General features: G+C 42.6%; 1 protein-coding gene across 2 annotated transcripts in view; it reads right to left on the reverse strand.

The window, feature by feature from the left end:
* Positions 1-19,841, reverse strand: part of PHEX (phosphate regulating endopeptidase X-linked) — a 214,720-nt gene extending 194,879 nt beyond the window's left edge. The window contains exons 1-3 of one of the 2 annotated variants that reach the window (XM_075913320.1): positions 19,162-19,841; positions 15,091-15,159; positions 11,494-11,655 (exon numbers count right to left, since the gene is read on the reverse strand). In XM_075913320.1, coding sequence (XP_075769435.1) covers positions 11,494-11,655; positions 15,091-15,159; positions 19,162-19,285 — 355 coding nt within the window. In that variant the 5' untranslated portion in view covers positions 19,286-19,841. The remainder of the gene's footprint in view (positions 1-11,493; positions 11,656-15,090; positions 15,160-19,161) is intronic. The other variant, XM_006128759.4, reaches the window with a different exon arrangement.
* Between the last annotated feature and the right edge of the window lie 624 nt (positions 19,842-20,465).

Raw genomic sequence — 20,465 nt, forward strand, 5'->3', positions numbered from 1 at the left:
GCCAGCCCCCTTTAACAATGAAAGGGGGGATGTGCACACTGATTGCTCCCCTAGGTAATAGTTATTTACATTGGGCTTGATAATAAATAAAAGTGATTTTATTAAGTACAAGCAGTAGCATTTAAGTGGTGATAGGTGAGAACAGGCAGAAAAAGTAGATTACAAAATCAAAATAACTTAGCTACTTCTACACTAAAACTTCAGTACAAACTTACTACAAACTCACCCTAAAAACTGCTTTTTCTAGGCCAAGCCTTCCAAAACCAGAGCTGTTCCTCACCCTTGGTTCTTTGGTTCCTGCCCTTAGGTGTGCCAGCCAAAGACAAAAGACTCCTGCTTTCCCATTGTTTTTAAAGATTCCCCTTTTGCATGGGGAGTCACCTGGCTGGTCCCTACCAACCACTGCTAAGACTGAAGGACAAAAGGCTATTTGCATATGATTGCCCAGACACTGAGGCCTCCATTGCTGATTTTCATTCACACATTTAAAACCCATAAAGTGGTCCCTATTCCATATGTATAATTTCACGCACAAGAATGATACATACACCAAAATAAGATAAATAGATCCAGCGGATTAAGACATAAACATTGATAGGTTACATGAAGTAATTTACTCAAAGCACCTTTGAGTTATATACATTCCTCTATCCTACTAAACTTAATCTTAGCCAAAAGACACATCTGTCTCATCATGAATATGTAAGTCAGCTAGCTCTCAGCCATGCCCCAAGTTCCATAGACTCTGGAGTAGTCACCCATCTGTACAGCATTTGTTGGCTAAGAGTCAAGTCTTTAGCTGAGGGTCAATCATACACCAAAGACACCGTAGCCTGAACTAACCATCCAAATGGTCCCGTACCATTTGCCAGTCAAAGGGGAAGGATGATAGAATGGAGCCATGTATAAAAGAGCATAATAGATCCCTCAGAGCAGAATAGCAATTACTCAATGCTGCATTCTAGCATCTGTCAAGAAAAAAAGGAATGCATGAGCAAAAGAGTCCAAAATCCCCTAAATCCCCTAAATCTCAGCATTCACGTGATATTTTTACATTCATGAAATTATGTAAACAAAAAAGCAATTCTTTACAGACAATTCTTGCAAATGATCTTGGGAAAGACTGACTACACTGCAAAATTGTTTTCTTTGATGTCTAACTCCTGCTCTTTGAATTACCATATTTAATATCCTTCAAAGAGGCTTCTGTTTCTGTATATTAGCCCTGGTGGGAATACCTCATTCTATTTAAAAGGATTTTCATCTGAAAATAGCAATGATAAAAAGCTTATATCAACAAATTAGACTGAAATAGATGCCAGGATCAATATGGGATAAAATCTGTAAAATTGTTTCCACAGTTATAAATTAAGTGTGACGTCCTGAAAGACATCTTCACATATCATTCTGTAATTCTAAATAGCCTGCTATGAAATGCTGTGATTTAGGAATGTTTGCGCAATTTTGTAATTTATTGCTTCCTGCTTGGCCACATAAACAGCTGCTCGTTGTTCTCCAGACTTCACATGGAAGGAGAAGGGGAGAAATAGTACAGTGCTGATCAAATTGCAGTGCAGGTGATGAGTGCTGATTTACTCACCTTAGGATTCCAATTTTGCATAATTTGCAAAGAACACCCTGCATTTAAATACTACGATTATACAGGGCTCCGAAACTCCAAACAAAGGTCAACAATCAACATGGAAATGTAGGTGGAACTGAAATAGCTTAGCAGGAAATGTCATGAGGAGTGAAATCCATTTACCATCTCAGAGCAAGACTGCAAGCTCAACTTTATCTCACCGTGAACAGCAGCAGTGTGTAAGATCTTCCATTTAAACAACATCAGCTCCATCTAAAATGTTTCTTCCCTCTGAAAGACTCTATGGCTTTGAGAGTTACTCCTTAAAGACTGAGAACACTACTGGGATTGATAATCTCTGTAAAACTGAGGGAAACTCTTAAAGTGCACCTAATGTAACTGCAAATCAATGTGGTCTTAAATTAGACATTACACAGTACATGCAATGTAGTTGTAGTGTTGTTGGTACCGAGATATCAGAGGGTATGTCTACACTACAGCACTAATTTGAACTAACTTAGTTCGAATTAGTTAATTTGAAATAAGCTAATTCGAACTAGCGCATCTAGACTTAAAAACTAGTTTGAATTAGCGTTTTGCTAATTCGAACTAGCATGTCTACACTGAGTGGACCCTGAACTGAGGTTAAGGATGGCCAGAAGCAGTGCCGGCAGGGCATCAGATTAGGACTTAGAGTGTGGAGCTGCTGCCTCAGGCTAGCCGAGGGCTGTGCTTAAAGGGACCCGATTCCACCCCGGACAGACAGTTCTCAGGGGTTCCCCGCTTGCAAAGTAGTCCTGGCTTGGAGTGCCCTGAGTGCCCACACTCGGCACATCACCGCACTCGGCCATCAGACTGGCTGCACTTGCCGCAGGCTGCCATCTGCAGAGGGGGTCAATCAAAGGGCTTCAGGAGACTTTCCACCCCGAGGAGCCTGCAGAGCCAGCCCAGTCCTCCCCATCGGGGGCTCGTACCCCATTCCTCCCTCACCTTCTTCCACTTACCCCTCCCTAGCCCCCCTTCCTGATGTACAAAATAAAGGACACGTGTGTTCAAAAATAGAAACTCTCTTTATTGAACAAAACTCGGGGAGACTGGGAAAAGAAGGTGGGTGAGGGGAAGAGAGAGGGTGGGAGAGGGGAGGGCAACTAAAATGATCAGGGGTTTGGAACAGGTCCCATATGAAGAGAGGCTAAAGAGACTGGGACTTCTCAGCTTAGAAAAGAGGAGACAGAGGGGGGATATGTTAGAGGTCTATAAAAGCACGAGTGGTGTGAAGAGGGTGCATAAAGAAAAGTTCTTCATTAGTTCCCATAATAGAAGGACTAAAGGACACCAGATGAAATGAATGGGTAGCAGGCTTCAAACTAACAACAGAAAGTTCTTCTTCACAAAGCAAATAGTCAACCTGTGGAACTCCTTGCTACAGGAGGCTGTGAAGGCTACAACTAGAACAGAGTTTAAAGGGAAGTGAGATAAAGTCATGGAGGTTAGGTCCATGGAGTGGTATTAGCCAGGGGGTAGAAATGGTGTCCCTGGCCTCTGTTTGTGGAAGGCTGGAGATGGATGGAAAGAGACAAATGGCTTGGTCATTGTCTTCGGTCCATCCCCTCCAGGGTCCCTAGGGTTGGCCGCTGTCGGCAGACAGGCTACTGGACTAGATGGACCTTTGGTCTGACCCAGTACGGCCATTGTAAGCTCAGGGCTCAGGGTGGGGGGTCTCAGTGGACCACCTTGATTTTCATGCCAACCTGCTCCTGGGTGGCCAGGCTGGCAGCTATCCTGTCCTAGACGGCCACTTTTCTGTGCCTAGTGCGGAGGTCGTGGATGAGGTCCACGATCTCCGCACTAGACCAGGCGGGTGCCCGCCTCTTGCAGACCTGGGCAGGCTCCCAGGAGCCGCCAGCCTGGTCCCGGGAAGAGGCGGAGGGCTGGGTGGCAGCGGGTGGCCGGCTCGAGCCGTGCCAGGTGCAGGGTCTGCTGGCTGGGTGCTGGCAGGCTTGCACCTGGCACGGGCACCATAGCCAGCCCGTGCCCCTTTAAGGGCTCCAGGGCCGGGAGGGGGGCAGAAGAGTTTCCCTGGTGGTGCCCAGAGTGGCCACCAGGGAAAGCTGGGGAGAGCTAGCCTCCCACTAGTTCGAATTAAGTGGCTACACAGCCCTTAATTTGAACTAGTTAATTCAAACTAGGCATTAGTCCTCGTAGAATGAGATTTACCTAGTTCGAATTAAGCGCTCCGCTAGTTCGAATTAAGTTTGGACTAGCGGTTTGCATGTGTAGCGCCTATCAAAGTTAATTCGAACTAACGTCTGTTAGTTCAAATTAACTTTGTAGTGTAGACATACCCAGAGAGACAAGGTGGATGAGGTAATATCTTTTATTGGACCAACTTCTGTTGATGAGAGAGCAGGACATCTGATGGATGGAGGCGAGGTGCAAAAAGAGACAGGTGCCCTGATGCTCAGAGATTTAAAAGGACCAGCAGTTCTGGGCCCTTTTAAAATGCTGTCAGAGGCCCTGGTCACACAGAAGGGCTGGCTGGGGAGAGGGTGAGCTAGTCCTTAGCCCGTCCCTTCTGCCTCAGAACTGTCCCTTGCAGAGGGCCCAGAGCCAGCCTCCCGTCCTTTGAGAGAGAAACTTCAGAGCTCTGTTTTGCTTGAAAGCTTGTCTTTCTCACCAACAGAAATTGGTCCAATACAAGATCTTACCTCATCAGCCTTGTCTCTCATCACATAGTCCAAATCACCAGTTAACTACAAGAGAATACATAAAAAACAGATAAAATTTCCATATAATTCCAAAAATATCAATCAAAGTTTGATGTTAGGTCATTAATTGAAAAATGGGGCCGTGTAATTTTGACTTTGACCTAGATTCAGGGGCCACAACTCTATCTGAATTTTGGCTATTTGAGTGTTTTATTGTATATTGCCATACAGTGGGTGAAATCTTGATCTTCTTGAAGTCAATGGAAGCCTTGTAATTGACTTTAATAAGTTATGACTTCACCCATTACGCATTGTTCAAATGTTGTTAGATGGGGTTCACGTAGAGGTGTTGGTCCAGGAGTGGGCAATAATTTTTGACGGGGGGCCATGCCAAGATTTTGGAAAGTGGTTGGGGACCACACTCTTTGATATTAGTGGAGGAGATGTGGGGTCTGGGATGGAGGTTGGGTGCAGAGGGGAGCTTGAGGTAAGGGATTGGGATGCAGGAGGGAGACTGGAGTCTGGAAGGGAGTTTGGGTGAAGGACGTGGTTGTGACCTAGGGCAGGGGACTGGAGTGAAGAGGTCTGGGAAGTGACCTAGGATACGAGGGGATTGTGATCTGGGGCAGGAGATTGAGGTGCCAGATCTGGGAGGAGGTATGGGTACAAGAGGTGGACAGCGAGTTAGAGTATGTTGATTGGGGGGGCAGAGGATTGAAGCAGGGAGGGGTTGGGGTGCCAGAGGCAGGCTGTGGCCAGGAGACTTACCAACCAGCAGTCAAACCAGCCTGCCTGCAGAGCTAAGGCTTGCAGAGCTTAAAATGTTTCCCAGCCAGCCAGCTTGCCTACCCAGCCATGTGTTTCCATGAATAACTGAGCCAAGGAGAAGGGGTGTGGTTCTTTTTGGCTGCCTGTTATTCCAACAAGCAGCTCCCATTGGCTGGTTTCTGGCCAGAAACTGGCCAGTAGGATTGTGCTGGGGGCGGGGGTGGCTCCTGAAGCTTTCCGCCTCCCCTCCAGTTTTTAAACAGAAATGGAGCCCGGCAACCACATTTCTGAACAGTGTGTGGGGCTGCGGAGCAAGCATGGGAGCCTGCCTGGGGCTCCCTGATGCCTCCATGGGCTGGATCTGGTGTCTTGTTGGGCTGTATTTTGTCCAGGCCTCTTTTGTTCTCTTTGTTTTAAGGGGCTCACATAGAGGTTTTGGTCTATTTGTTTTAAAAAAATAATTCTCAATCATATATGTATGGAAAAATATTTAAATGGGGAAACAATACTATACATTTTAGTTTGAATTTGTTTTGAGTAAGGCAAAACCATCAATTGTTTCATATTCCTATGGACTGAACCCAAACTCTACAACCAAATGAAAATCAAAAAATGTGTGGGCTTTAGGTTTGCAATACTAAAACATAAATCACCCACCCAAACAAAAAACATAGCTTTCTTGACCTCTCTTTATCTATCAAGCAATAAATGAGGAGAAGAGGGCAAATGGAGTACACATCAATTGAGGTGGACACAGGCAAAATGAAGACAGACATATGCATGGATTTATTTGGAAAGTCACAACTTTTCTTAAATTTTCTTAGGTTAAAGTGGTGCTAGACACCCATCATCCATGCTCTCCTATAAGCAGACATCGTATGCTGCAACAGAGCCAAAGGAGGATCCACATGGCCCCTGTGCTGGGAAAATCCTGGGATCCAAGGGACACCTCATTTCAATGCCACTCTCAGCCATTCCTTTCATTGTTATTCACCATCAGGGCAAAGATATCTTTCATAGACAGACTGCTTATATACTCCCGTCACTCTGACTACTGATACTTGCCTTGTTCTTTACCTTATTCTGGGCTCTTTTTTATCAGCATCCTGAAAGAACTAACTGTGGTCTCATCTCTGGCTTCTAATGTGTGTCACCCAAATCCTGCCTTCACTGAATCTCACTCCTTTGCTACTGCTTATCAGCAGTCCAGTTCTAACCCTTGTACCACTGTCTACAAAGGGTTGGGAATCTCTCTGTTTCCTGTTGTCCATGAATCCAAAACCAAGACACTTCTGTTTTCATTATGCCCTTGAAAACAGAATCCAATGACCGTGACTTTCCAAAAACCAATACCTAAGTCTCCTCCTGATGTTTGCTTTTCTATTTTAAAATGTTCAAAGATTAGTAAAGAAACCCCAAAATATTTTATTTTAAGTAAGAACATACCATAAAAATTGCCTTCCATCTATATCATAGGAAAGAAAATAAATACTAAAAACAAGACTGTCTGCCAGAACTATTAGAGTGCCAAGGCAGATGAGGTAATATCAAGTTAGTCCAATAAAAGCTATTACCTCACCTACTTGACTCTCTAATATCCTAGGACTGACATGTCTACAACAAAATGTGCCCAAATTATATTATCGGAGTAAGGTTAATAGTTTTCTTTTATGTGGCAAATAGTTCATAACCTGGAACTTAAATAGCAAAGTGTCCTTTGAAGATTGTTTTTTCTTGGTCTACAACTAGATGTGAAACAGGGACAACTAGAATAAAATACAAGGCACCATTGAGAGTAGTTAAAAGACCCAAGCCATTTTCAATATGGTTGCCTAAAGTTAGATATTTCAAGTCTGTATTTAGGCCCATAAATAGGGGGCCTGACTTCCACAAGGTTCTGGGCATTCATTAACTCCCACTGAAAGGGGCTGAAGCAGCCAAAGCAGGGATGTGCCCTGCTGCACCAGTGGGAGGTTATAAAATATGGTATAGCCGGGGGACTGGGAACTGTACAATGGGACTGGGAACTGTACACCTCGTTCCACGGGGAGTAACGGTAGTTCGGAATAGGATGCCTAATCCGAACTACCTAGTCCATACCGCGTGTAGATGTGGGCACGGAGTCCGAACTAGCGGACATTTAAAAATGGCGGCGCCCGGCAATATGCAAATGAAGTCCGGGAAATTCAAATCCCGGGCTTCATTTGCAACTTCGGTTGCCTACATTAACCACCCTAGTTCGAACTAGGGTGGTAGTGTAGACATACCCTAGGACACTGGCAATGCTTCACTTCCACCCCCTGTGTCATCCTGGGGGGAAACTGCGGAGAGAAACTGGCCAGAGACTCCTCTACTGGTTGGTGCAGAAGCAGCCAAAGCAGGAAGCCTCTGCACACTAACAGCATTTTCTACATTTTTGACTGGACTTTTTCTGCCACATACTGATTAGCTGTTTGCGCCAATCCTTCCCCTCCCCACCAACTCCCTTCAGCTCATCTTCACTCCACACCTGGTCCTCTTATCTCCTCCCCTGCCCTGTTCCCTCATTCTCCTTCCCTTTTCTTTCCATGTTGCCAATCTCCTCGTCAGTAAACCCACCTTCCCAAAGTGTTTAAATATGGGGTTTAGGTTGGTTTCCTTCACTAGTGTGATCTGTAGAAAGGGCTAATACCCCCCAAACAAAGGTAGGTGGTGGGGATGAGCAAATAATTTATTTTTCAGTTTGGCCAGCAAACCAAAACATCAGAAAATAAAAATGGGGAATACTTACACACAGTAGAACCTCAAGAGTGATGAACACCAGAGTTAAGAACAAAACTACTCAATCACACATCTCATTTGGAACCAAAAGTACACAATCAGACAGCAGCAGAGACCAAAAAAAGCGGGCAGATAGAATACTGTGTTAAACATTACCAGGGCTCGCCAAGTGGCAGTGAGTCCCGCTCACCAGCTGCGCGGTTCGGCACGCTGCGCATGCGCAGACTACACTGCGCATGAGCTGACAGCGCTGCATGGCTGTGCAGGTTTGTAATCTACTTGCCACAGGTGAGTAGATTACACTAATTGTCGAGCCCTGAACATTACTAAAACAAATAAAATAAAGGGAGTGTTTTAAAAAGGTTTGACAAGAGAACAAAACAGTTTCTGTGCTTGTTTAATTTAAATTAAGGTGGTTAAAAGAAGCATTTTTGTTCTTCATAGTAAAGTTTCAAAGCTGTATTAAGTTAATATTCAGTTGTAAGCTTTTGAAAAAACAATCTTAATGCTTTGTTCAAAAGTTACAAACAATTCAGTTACAAGCCACTACCAACTCCTGAGGTGTTTGTAACACAGAGGTTCTACTGTATTTCAACAAAGTTCTTCTGCTTCAACTAGAAAGACTGAGAGCAGAATAGGCTAGTGGTTAAAGCACTCCCTTGGCACAGGGCAGACTTCAAGCCAAGTCTGTGCACTAATGCAGTAGTTCCCAACTATTTTTATACCACAGACCAGCAAACCTATTCACAAACTTTTGGCAGACCGGTAACATTTTATTTGAATATTTACATATTCATTATGCAAATAAATATTCAAATTTGTAAATAAAACATTACCTGTCTGCCAAAATTTGTGAATGGGATTGCTGGGCCGAAGTATAAAAAGTCCCAGTGCCAGCCCTAACCCCCAGAGTCCTCCACCCCTCCACTATTCCCCAGCACCTGCCTGACTCCAGAGTTCCCTGCACCCAACCCCTCCAGCGCCAGCCACCCACCTTCAGAGCCTCCCAGTGCCAGCTGCCTGCCTCTTAAAGCCCCCCACCACTTAGAGCTCCCCAGTACTAGCCCTGCCCCATAGCCTCCCCCCAGTATTAGCTTCATACCAAGAGCCCCCCAATGCCAGCCCCCTGCCTCTAAGCGTCTCTCATCTCCAGAGGCCCCAGTACTAGGCACATCCCCGTTGCCCCCAGTCTCCTCACTTAGCCCTGCATTGCTTCCCTGCTACCAGCTGAGCACTGCTGCCCAGATCCCAGCTGCTCTAAGGCTGCCATGCCAGGTTCTGATCAGCCCTCCCACTGCACAGCAAACTGCTCTTCCATGGATGGGAGGAGACGCCACCTCCACCTGGTGCTGGTTGGCTGAGAGGTGGAGCAGGACACGCCTCTCTCACAAGCCGCAGTGGGAGGGGAGGTGCTGGGCAGTATAACCCACCGCAGCCCCGAGAGCTGCTGCGGCCCGGCAGCCAGCAGCCCAGTGGTTGGGAGCTGCTGCACTAATGAATATTTAAGCACTTACAGGAAGTCCTCAACTTAACGACCAGATTGTCTTCCAAACGTTCCTTTGTAAGTTGGTTGTTTGGAATTCGGAATGCATTTTCCCATAGAAACAGTGTGGTTAATAGTTAAGTTCCTGGGCTAGCCCACAAAAGCCTATTTAACCCATCAGGTAGCTGAACTGCTGTATATGTGCAATGAAAATAGTAGAACTGGTTTTTTATTCAACCTTGAATGATGGTGCTTGAGGAAAAGCAGGTTTCATTCGAAGAGGATGAGAAGGTAGATGGAGATTCCGAAGGGGACTTCTGGGCTTCCCCGCCTGCCACACTTCCCTCCACCCCACTCCCCCGCCCCGTGGGCTTTGCACTGGCTCCTTGGCCAGTCCCATGCTCTTGCCACCCTCTCTCCCCACTGTGAGCTGCACCCTGTCCTCATTCACCAGGAGGCAGTGAACAGAGGCTGGAGGATTCCGGAGGAGCAGAGGGTGGCGGTGTAGCCAGCAGCTGGAGAGAGGCAGCAGCTTCTCCTTCAAATCACCCCTTCCCTCTAACCACTAGCGACACGACTACCTCCTGCTCTTTGGGAGTCCTTCAGCCAGCAATTGCACTGCTGTCCACCACCTGTGCCTCTTCCCTGCTCCCTTGAGACAGCAGGCCTGCTTTTGTTTGGATGTGTGGAAGCTTGTAACTTGAAGAGTGCCTGTATATATAAAGTGGAGCCCCTTCAGTACAAGAGATTAGAATAGCCCACTGCCTGGTGATCAAGGCACTCACCTGGGTGGGGGACAATGGAGTTCAAGTCTCTGTTCTAAAATGGACATTCAAACCTGAGTCCCAGGACAAGTGCCCTGCCCACTGGTCTAAAGGGGGAACACGCACGCACACACAGTCTCTTGCTATAATGCTCATTAAATCCAGTTTACGTAGGGTTGCAATCTGTGCATGACATGAAGCTGCCTGATATGTTGTGCTGGCAGCAGTAAGATTAGGAAAGTACAACTTAAACCAGCTTCCAGCAATAGGTTTCACTGGGACAGAGGCATCCTCAAGAAAGACCCAACCCAGCAATCATATTAGATCATGTTCTATAGTGTTTTAACTGAGCACAGTTATAAAAGCAGAGAGTGGTATCCAAATTGAAAATGCACTGTAAGCTGCCCTTACTGCAGAAAGTTAGTTGGAGAAAGCTTATAGGATGCACCCCAAAATCCCTGAGGACGATAAATCCAATAAGTCTATGCTACTGCAACACAAAAGTGCTGATCACTCTCTACTCTGCTGTGCTCAGAGCAGACTTATTTCAGCAACACATTTTCACTGTACTATGTTAAGGCACTTAAAGGATAATATTAAATCTTGCACAACAGTCTCCCTTCCATTACATGACTCACAGTTTTAGTCAAGATTATAAAAATCTAGCACTTTATCCTACCTAACAATCATCCTTCTTCCTTCTTCCTTGGTAGAACTTCCTGCTGAGGTGGCACTGCTACAGAGTCCGGTGCAAAATCAAGTCATATTCAGATAAAAATATCTACCTCCCTACACATATCCACTTCAGGCTATTTTTCTCCATAGACACACGTTCCTTTAAACAGTTTTCTGTTTTTCTGATGGCAGTTCAAGTATTTTAATGGCAGCCACACACCTCAAGGCCTTATATACCAGCTGGGTAAGGAATTTAAATGAAGCAGAGTACAAAAATCTGATCTTTCGTCTATGTCAATGAAGAAAACATACTCAAAACATTGCAAAACATAGTTTTTCATCAGTCTGTTCCCTTTCAAATGAACCAGTGAGACAATGTTTTGTAAATTTCCCCACAGTAAACAGCCTAAAAAAGGTATCTGATCACATCCTGCAATCTTTCCCTTTGATAGCATTCTCTGTTGGATGCACAATGGGTACTGGGTTGCCAGAAGAAATGTTCTTTCTGCGCGCACGCACATTTTCTCTTGATTGTTGTTGTTGTGGTTTTTAGTGTTGTTTTTTGATAACATACTCTTATCAAAAGCACCAACAAAAATGTAATAAAAAGAGAAAGTGATGTTGTTCTGTTGGCTGTTAATCAACATTGGTTGAAATAAAGGAAGGGCATGGATTCAATATTCATTCCATTTAAGCCAGCTGACAAGCAGCAATGAAAAGAGTTCTTACTCCTTTCAGAAAGAATATATTTACCTTTCAACTTGAGGTCCACATTTTGCCTCAGCCAAGGATAAACTCCATAGTTTGATGAGTCTTCAGGAATGGGATTATTAGATGTCCACCCATCACAGGCAAACCGAAAAAAGTTCTCACAGGGATCCACGGACTGGTTTACTTTGCTTAAGATGGAGGCAGCTGCAAAGTATCACATGGATTTATGGAATTTTTGGCAAAATAAAAAATTATGCAAGATTTTATTCACAAAATGACAGTTAATAAAGCAAGACTTTTCACCTTCATTTGAAATGTTGTTGTCTTGCTATTTCCAGAATCTATCTTTGCCTATACATAAACTAAATACCAGTCAAAATATTTGTGCATTCATTGTAATAATTCATTTAGACCAACCTGCCATTTATTGCTATGAGATATGGCTATCTGTGCAGCCAGACCTATGAAAAGCTGAACTCACTCTGCATCTTTTTATAGCAGGGCTACTCAACTTTGGAAACTCTGGGGGCCACAATGATACTCACAGCACATGCTGAGGGCTTCAACTTAAGTGTGGTTGCATATATACATGTGTGTGTGTGTGTGTGTGTGTGCAAATATATGCAAATAGGTTCTTTCACACTGATGGGCATGAATGCAAAGATTAAGGCAAGACTACACAACACAACACATTACCCAATTTCCACCCATATGACAGCACTTTTAATGAGAAATGACAGTCCAGGAATTTAACTACTAAAACGCATATCAATAGAAGACCATTATATTGACTGCTTTTTTGTTTTGGCTGCCACCCGCAGGCCGCATGTTGAGCCCTGCGTAAACCCAAACTGCACCTCGGGCCACAAACAAATGGGCCGTGGACCACATGTTGAGTAGCCCTGCTTTATAGCTTGGGCCCATCTTTACTAAATGTAGCACCTACTGGATGCTTTACCCTTAGGCAATTTTTGTACAGCTTTTGAATAGTTGTGAGACAAGCTGTGACCTAGACCTCAGGGACACACAGAAGTGATGCATTATTCAGTGCATTTTAAAGACAGTTGACTTGAGTAGCTCTCCAACTCTGACTCTGAAGTCTATGCACAGAGCGTCAATTTTTGCTGACACAGCAACAAATGTCAGGCCACTTGTATATTTGCACAACTTACAAACATAAGCAAGAGTTCAGATAAAATACGAGCTTCCATTTTTCCTATAGCTCAAAATAAGCCCCATATTTTGAGGTTCTCAAACACTGAGACAGTTTATTCCACACTATGGTTTCCTCTTTTTTTTTCTCCCTCTCTTATCCTCCAGGGTTCAGCTGCAAGTGCCTAAATACCCTGCCAAAAAAAGGTTGTTGTTAAAAGGAACAAAATAGAAGCAGTAACTGTAGAAAATCTCATTAAAAAGTTTATTCTTATGAAAAAGTTTATTCTTATGAAATTTCCAAACCAATTCTGCAGTCTCAAAAAGTGCAGCTAAACAATAAGGGCTCGTCTACATTGGCCCCTTTTCCGGAAGGGGCATGGTAATTTTTGAAATCGTAATAGGGAAATGCGTGGGGAATTTAAATATCCCCCGCGGCATTTAAATAAAAATGTCCGCCGCTTTTTCCCAGCTTTTAGAAAAGCCGGAAAAGAGCGTCTACACTGGCCCCGATCCTCCGGAAAAAGCGCCCTTTTCCGGAGGATCTTATTCCTACTTTGAAGTAGGAGCTTCCATTTTGAAGTAGGAATAAGATCCTCCGGAAAAGGGCGCTTTTTCCGGAGGATCGGGGCCAGTGTAGACGCTCTTTTCCGGCTTTTCTAAAAGCCGGAAAAAAGCGGCGGACATTTTTATTTAAATACCGCGGGGGATATTTAAATCCCCCGCGCATTTCCCTATTGCGATTTCAAAAATTACCATGCCCCTTACGGAAAAGGGGCCAATGTAGACGTAGCCAATAGGTTTCAAATGCAATCCAAACTCAGAGACGTAGCAAGGGTGTTATGTGCCTGGGCGCATAGGAAAAATTTGCACCCCTCCCCCTCATCGCCGCCGCATGGCAGGGCCCCAAACCTGAAACACAGCAGAGCCCGACCCTTCGGGGGGGGGCAGAGCTTGTACCATGTCTTCCCCCACCCTCTCCAGTTTGGAGCCGAGCCCCCTCATGCACTAACCCACCAGCGGAGATGGAGGAGGGTCAGGCTGGGAGCAGAGAGGAGGCTTCAGCCGGCGGCGGTGGGCGGAGGAGGAGCAGGCAAGCTGAGGGATGACAGGAAGAGCAGGGGGGCCTACATTGGCACCCCCCCAGAGTGGCGCCCGGGGGAAACTGCGCCCCCACCCCAGTTCCTCTTTGCTATATCACTCTCCAAACTCTATGCATTAGGAGGTTCATCCTGTTACTAGAAAAAATATTGTCAACTTTATTCTAATTAAATACCTTGACAGTCGGATATTTACTTTCGTTAAAGTCAACCCCCACTGTTTTCAATGGGAGCAGAATTAAGCTAAAACTTAGGGTTTTAGAAAATTTCCTCTGACTTTATAAGGCACTTTGTCTGCAAACATTTACCGCAACCGTGACCACCGGATTCTTTAACTGGGCACAGCAGTCTGCCCGCATGCAACAAGCTACAACACCTTGGCCATTGTTACCATACTTGGTATTTAGTATTTGCTATACCAGGCTCTCCAGCATGTTATAAAATGCTGCTGACTAGTTTTGCTGACTAGTTACTTGGTTGGCTGCTGAAAAGGAAACGTAATTAGTATGAACATTCCTAAAAGAGACTTTATCCATCATTTGACATCCAGTAAAACAGGATACAGTAGAACACAATATCAATACTAAAACAAAAGTGAAAAAAGAACTACCGTAAATTACTGCTGAGTTGGTTTTGTTTCCAAGCCTCCTTGAGAGAAAAAGGAGTCATGGAACAGTAGAATAGAATCAGTATTTCATATGTCTTTCAACCAAAGTATTGTAATCTTACTATATATTTGAGAAATGTGTCTGTCCGTCCATCCATCTGTGAGTTCGTCTGTTCAAGCACTCCTTCTAAATGGTAAGAGCTAGGACCACCACATTTGGTAGGCAGCTTCCTCTTATCATAACTTAAAGCACAGTCAGGGTTTGGATGTGCCAGGACAATGAGATGTGCCTGGAATTGGTTTGTTTCTCATAGAATGGACAAGGAAGAGTCTGGCAAGTGGGAGTTATACTGCAAAATGATCATAGGGGCAGGAAAGGGCCAGAAATGGGGACCGGGACAGCCATAATCCCACTGAGCCAGCAGAGGGAAGAGTGGGAAAAGGGACAGCTATCTACTATATATTTCAGAAAGTGTGTTTGTTTGTGTGTCTTTCTGTCCCACTGTCTGGAGACGTGCACCCTTCCCATGGCTGGTGCTGCTGGAGCTGCAGCAGCCATGGACAGCTGCTTCTCACCTGGCCGTAAACTGCTGCGGTGAGAGACGGTTGGGGTTGTCCTCTCTCCCTGGGGCAGCCTACACGCTGAACCCCTCACCCCCAACCCCACCCCAGAGAAATAATTTAAATGATGAAAAACAAAAAATTAATTGAATTAAGGATCTGACCAACACTGAAGAAATCTAGTTATGATATAAAACAGGATTGAAAATTGTTGCTTACCGGATTCAATGCATTCTGATGTCAAGCAATACTGTTGCTTAGGATAAAGGTTTATAAGACCTTGGCTAACTGCAAAATGAAAAAAAAAACAAATTGGGATAACTTGTACTGCAATGAATTAATTGTTAGCATTTTGAGTCAGACACAATGAACTCTGTATCTTGCACACTCTGCCACATACATACGAAAGAATGCAACCTTTTTGCCTCTTTTCTCAATAAATTGTACTTGCTAGGTGGGTGCTGAATCGTGTTCCAATGCCCTGTTACATGCAGAGAGCCAGACGAGGGCTGTGTCCAGACTCAGGGGTTTTTTCGAAAAAAGTAAGCTTTTTTCGAAAAAACTTCACCTGCATCTAGACTGCAGCCGCATTCTTTCAAAATTAAATCGAAAGAACGCGGCTTTTCTTTCGATGGCAGTAAACCTCATTTCACGAGGAAGAACGCCTTTTTTCGAAAATGCTCTTTCGAAAAAAGGCGTTCTTGAATGCCAACAGGGCTTTTTAGAAAGAGAGCATCCAGAATCACTCGCTGCTTTTTTTCGAAAAAGTGGCTTGCTTTTTGGAAAGTTCCGCTTGCAGTCTAGATGCTCTTTTTCGAAAGAGGCTTTTTCAAAAGATACTTTCGAAAAAGCCTCTTTCGAAAGAGGCTTGCAGTCTAGACATAGCCTAGGAGATCTGGTGGTCTATGAAACACGTGCTGCTGTTTTGTTCTTTATAAATCTAAAGTCCCTCACCTGCAGACAACATTAAATGGCTAACAGTAGGGCATCACTGGTGGGAAGCCAACGTAACAGAGATGCTAGTTCTTGAACTGACCTCAACATACTGTGTCTTTGCCAGCTTAGAAGATCTCACACCCATTGGTCATTTTAATGTCAAATAAATTAGTGGATACTCTTACATCAGAAGACTATTTTTTTCAAACAAGACCAAAAGGATAATTTAAAATAAAAATCAAATAGCTTTATCATATCCCTAGTGGTTTTCAGTAGAACCATAGCTTTTCAAATGCTTCAGACAGCTACTGTGCGTTAGCTTCTTTACTGGTTTTCAGAAGCTTTCCAAGTCTAATATTTCAAAAGGTTATCCAAAAAATATATGCGCAATTCTTCTGGGGGCTTAAGGAAGAAATCTTTTGAGAGATGCTGTTTTGTAGATCTAGTCTAAGGATGGAAAAACAATTTTGAAAAAAAATTGAAATGTATCACTTGTTTTTGTTTCACGTTGTTTGACAGGGAAGAGCTTTGTGTTTCTTCAATTTTTTCTCTAAATATTTTTGAAAACCCACATTTTTTTTAATTTTGTTTTTCCTCCTTTATTTCCTATTTCCTGAGTGCTTTAAAATGAACAACACCCAAGATTGATGTTGGCAAGTTGTATGTTTAGGAGGAATTCATTTTTTTTCCTTTTTCAGTCTAAAATGTTTCAAAACCTCTCCCACTTTTAAAAAGATACTGAGAAGAAAAAGGGGGAAATGTTATCAAGTGAAAAAAAATAAGCCTAGCCCTTATCCACTCTATTGTGCTCAGTGTTTTAGAAAAAAAAAGGAAAAGAAGCAGTGAGCTGGGAAAAATCTGACATTTCAAAATTATTTTAGTTTTCAAAAACAAAAACAAAATTTCAACACAAGCCAAAACCACTTTGTTTTGTTTGGAATTTTCCTGTAAAAATTAAAATTTGAAATACCTTTTTGTTTTTAATTAAACCATATTTTAGGGAAATTATTTTACCTGAAAAGTTTTAACCAGCTCTATTGTCTTGCCTTCTGATATTACTAGAATACACTGTTGCAAACAATTGTGATTACTTTACCCATTCATTATATGACAGCTATTTTACATCTACTTCTTAAGGTTAATTTCAGACTTCTAAGGTAAAAAGGAACTATAAATACCTGAATGTGAGAACACTTAAAAGCCACAGAAATTATCTCAATAGCTTTACAGTTTGTTAAGTCCAAAGCTAACAACAAAGAAGGGGCAAAGGGTATGGAAATCAAACCTTAAATTGCCTTAGTCTCTGATCTTGCTGCCAGAGAAGGAATGGAGAATGATATTTCCTTCCCCTCTGGCCCCACCACCAAAGAAGATTAGAGTGGGCCACGAGTTACTAAATGTACATAGGATTAAGGGCTTTTAAAGATGCTTAATGAGAAACTGAATGGTAGGGCTTTCAAAGTTCATGGAGACAAGTTGACCAGGGAAGGGTGTGACTGTGGAGTATTTGGCATTTTATATGGACTCATAGCCAGAATTTTAAACTACCCACCCCTGGCAGAGCCGCCAGGGGAAAGTAACAGTTCAGCAGTAACAAGATGGATGGGATGTTCAGGGACGTGCCACTCCTATGTGAATCAGCTTTTCTTCCAGGAAGAGAACTCTGTTAAAAGTTTATTGGCATACTCTGACATAAGCTGGTTAAGCATCTTGCTAGAGGTCTTGCATTTTTATGCAGAAAATAAAAAACAAGAAACCCCACTAGTCAGAGAGAGATGACTTTTCCAGTTTCTTGTAAATTCAGACTCTGTGTTTCAGAGATTCTGGGCACCCAAAAGTCCCAGTAAGATGAAGGAGAGTTATGGATGCTGGAGGTCTGGATCCTGCTCCCGAAGAAGTCTGTGGGAGTTTTCCCATTGGACCACCGGGTGCAGGACTGGCCCCATTGTTTATATAATTGTCTCTTGAGCATTATATATTTTTGCTTGCATGTCCTGTATAATCATTGCATATAGAACCTTGCATCTTCAGTGAACTTTAGTGATTTAAGCTTATATATTACCTAGAAATAATAAATACAAAGAAGAAACAATCCCTCTTTCTATTATTATTCTAGCTATATGATACTCTATTCTTTTAAAGTGAAAAAACTGCTCTGGAATCAGTATTTTGTACTCCAACTGTGGATCTGATTCTGCCCAGAAGTTATGAGTTATGGATGTATGAAGTTTCACACTTAGATGAATTCTCTGAGACTCCTTGTGTCCTACGTGCAGTTGTTCTTTTAAAAGTTGTTTTTACAGTTACTCATGTGTAAGTGTTTGCAGGCTCAGGACCAAGATACTGGAGCCTGTTGCTTTAAATTTTCCATATAAAAGCTTTTTGCTGATGGACAAATGATTTTTTAAAAGTGGTTATCAGTATAGAGTCCGAGGCTAGTATACTTTTCGAATAAGACCACAAACGATCTGAGAGAAATAAAATGCATTCATAATTTTAAAGGCCAGATTCACAACTGTATAAAGTAGCATAGCCCTGTCTAATAAAAATAAAACGACACTGATTTATTCCACGTAAGGATCTGGCTCTGTTGAGCTTTTATGAAAGACTGCCTTTTTAGATGGTTTTCATTTAATAATAGGCATCTTTGGAATGTCATTTCACATTGTTATTCCAATTCATTGTATAGATCTGTGTATGTACTTTACTGTAAATGAATTTTACTGAATATAGCTTAAATGCCACATGTTGGAGAGGAAAATATTCCTTCTTCACTCTGTTCAACTCTAGTAAATTAATCTGATGCAAATAGTTTAATTTCAACCAGCATGCATTTGATTGCCATCTTTCCAAAGAAGATTCTGCAATTCATCAGAAAAATAGTAACTGTTTCTAAAAAAAGTGTGGAACATTTAGTCAAATCCTAATGGAAACCAGATGAAATGAACATCCATAATGATTCCATAAAGCACACATACAATAGCTCAGTTTTCTGCAAACAGAAAATATTAACCTATATTAGTCAGAATCTATCAATTAATCAGTGTAATTAAGTCACAATCATACTGTCTCTCCCCAAAGTCTAGAAGAGCACAAGTTTTAAAAGAGTACATTCTACTGACTACTTAAATTCAGGTGAAGTATTCAAAGCTATAATAACTGGTGTTGCAGCTCCCAACTATAATAGTTTGTTTTTAAAATGTCTTTACTGAAAGATTTGCATTTCCATTTATATAAAAGAAGAAAGGATATAGCCAAAAATGTGTGTAGGTAAGACATATAGTATTTGCATGCAGGGAAATAGAAGAAAACCTTGAGAGTTTCAATTTTGCTCATGTATAAGTTTTAACTTACCCAAGAAAAGTACAATTCCAAGCACTACGGTAACACTTATGAACACACCAAGGGCTATCCGAATGGCTTTGCTGGCAGTCCTCTTTGTACCTGGCACTGAGTTACCTGTTGCCTCTCCTTCCATTAGAATGAATTTAGAAAGCCTTGAGAAAAAAATCTTGTTTTCTTTCTACTGTTGTTGTGCCAGTACTTCAGCTTTTCACAAGCCCAACGTTTAAGCTCTGTCTTTTCTGTCACAATCTTATTTCAGCTTAAAGTTCCTGTTGTGAACCATTTCCTAGTTCACACTCCAAAAGAAAAACACCAACATAAAACACTGGCTCCCTTAAGTTTTCTCTGATCAAGACTTGGGATGAGACACAGTGACTACTTTATTTACAGCTCTTGCAGTTTGCAAAGTCTGTATGAATCAATTGCTTAATAACCCCCTTTCTCAATCCAGAATATGAATATTTCACAATATTGCTGAAGAGATACTTTAGCTACTCAAACATATAGTGATAAAACCCTTTTCTATAGAAACTAAACTTCTGGCAAACTTTTTCTAACATTAAAATCGGTGGTGTGGCTTTTCTTGCTGTTATTTTAAAAAACTAATTATCTACTGAACATAATTCATTTTTCTTCAATCATCCTTGCTGCATCATTGTCTTCATTAGAAAAGACGTCCTCTCATGTGTTCCAATCCTTTTATAATGTTTCCTTGCTGGTGGGGGGAGGAGAGATTGGGATATCCTGTAGTATTTTATTTTGGGAACTTTGTGTAGGATACTATATTCCAAAAATCATAGACATGCTCAGATGCAGGGCAAAGTAGTAATTAAGACAACCTATAAAAGAATTCTCTCTTTCTTTTTAAATTTCAGACAAGCCATATTCCTGGTCCTGTGATCCTGCTATATATGTAAAAGACACTCAGGTTCTGAATTAAGCACTTCTGTTATTATGATAGCAGAGAACATATCCAATTGAGGCAATTCTGGATAGGGGAAGGTTTAGCTACAGGGATTTCGGATTTTCCCTCTGGTCTGAGCCAACTAAGGATTCGTGGTCCAGCTTTAAAACTGATCCCCCCTTACACTGACCCTACCCAACAAAATATTCCTTGTGAGATATCATTTCATAGAATCATAGAACCATAGAGCTGAAAAAGACTTCTGAAGGTCATCAAGACCAGCCCCCTGCTCTAGGCAAAATCAATCCCAACTATATCAACCCAGCCAGGAGTTTGTCAAGCCGAGACTTAAACACCTCTAGGGATGGAGACTCCACTACTTCCCTAGATAACCCATTCCAGTGCTTCA

The sequence above is a fragment of the Pelodiscus sinensis genome, chromosome 1, assembly GCF_049634645.1.
Source record: "Pelodiscus sinensis isolate JC-2024 chromosome 1, ASM4963464v1, whole genome shotgun sequence".
NCBI lineage: Eukaryota > Metazoa > Chordata > Testudines > Trionychidae > Pelodiscus > Pelodiscus sinensis.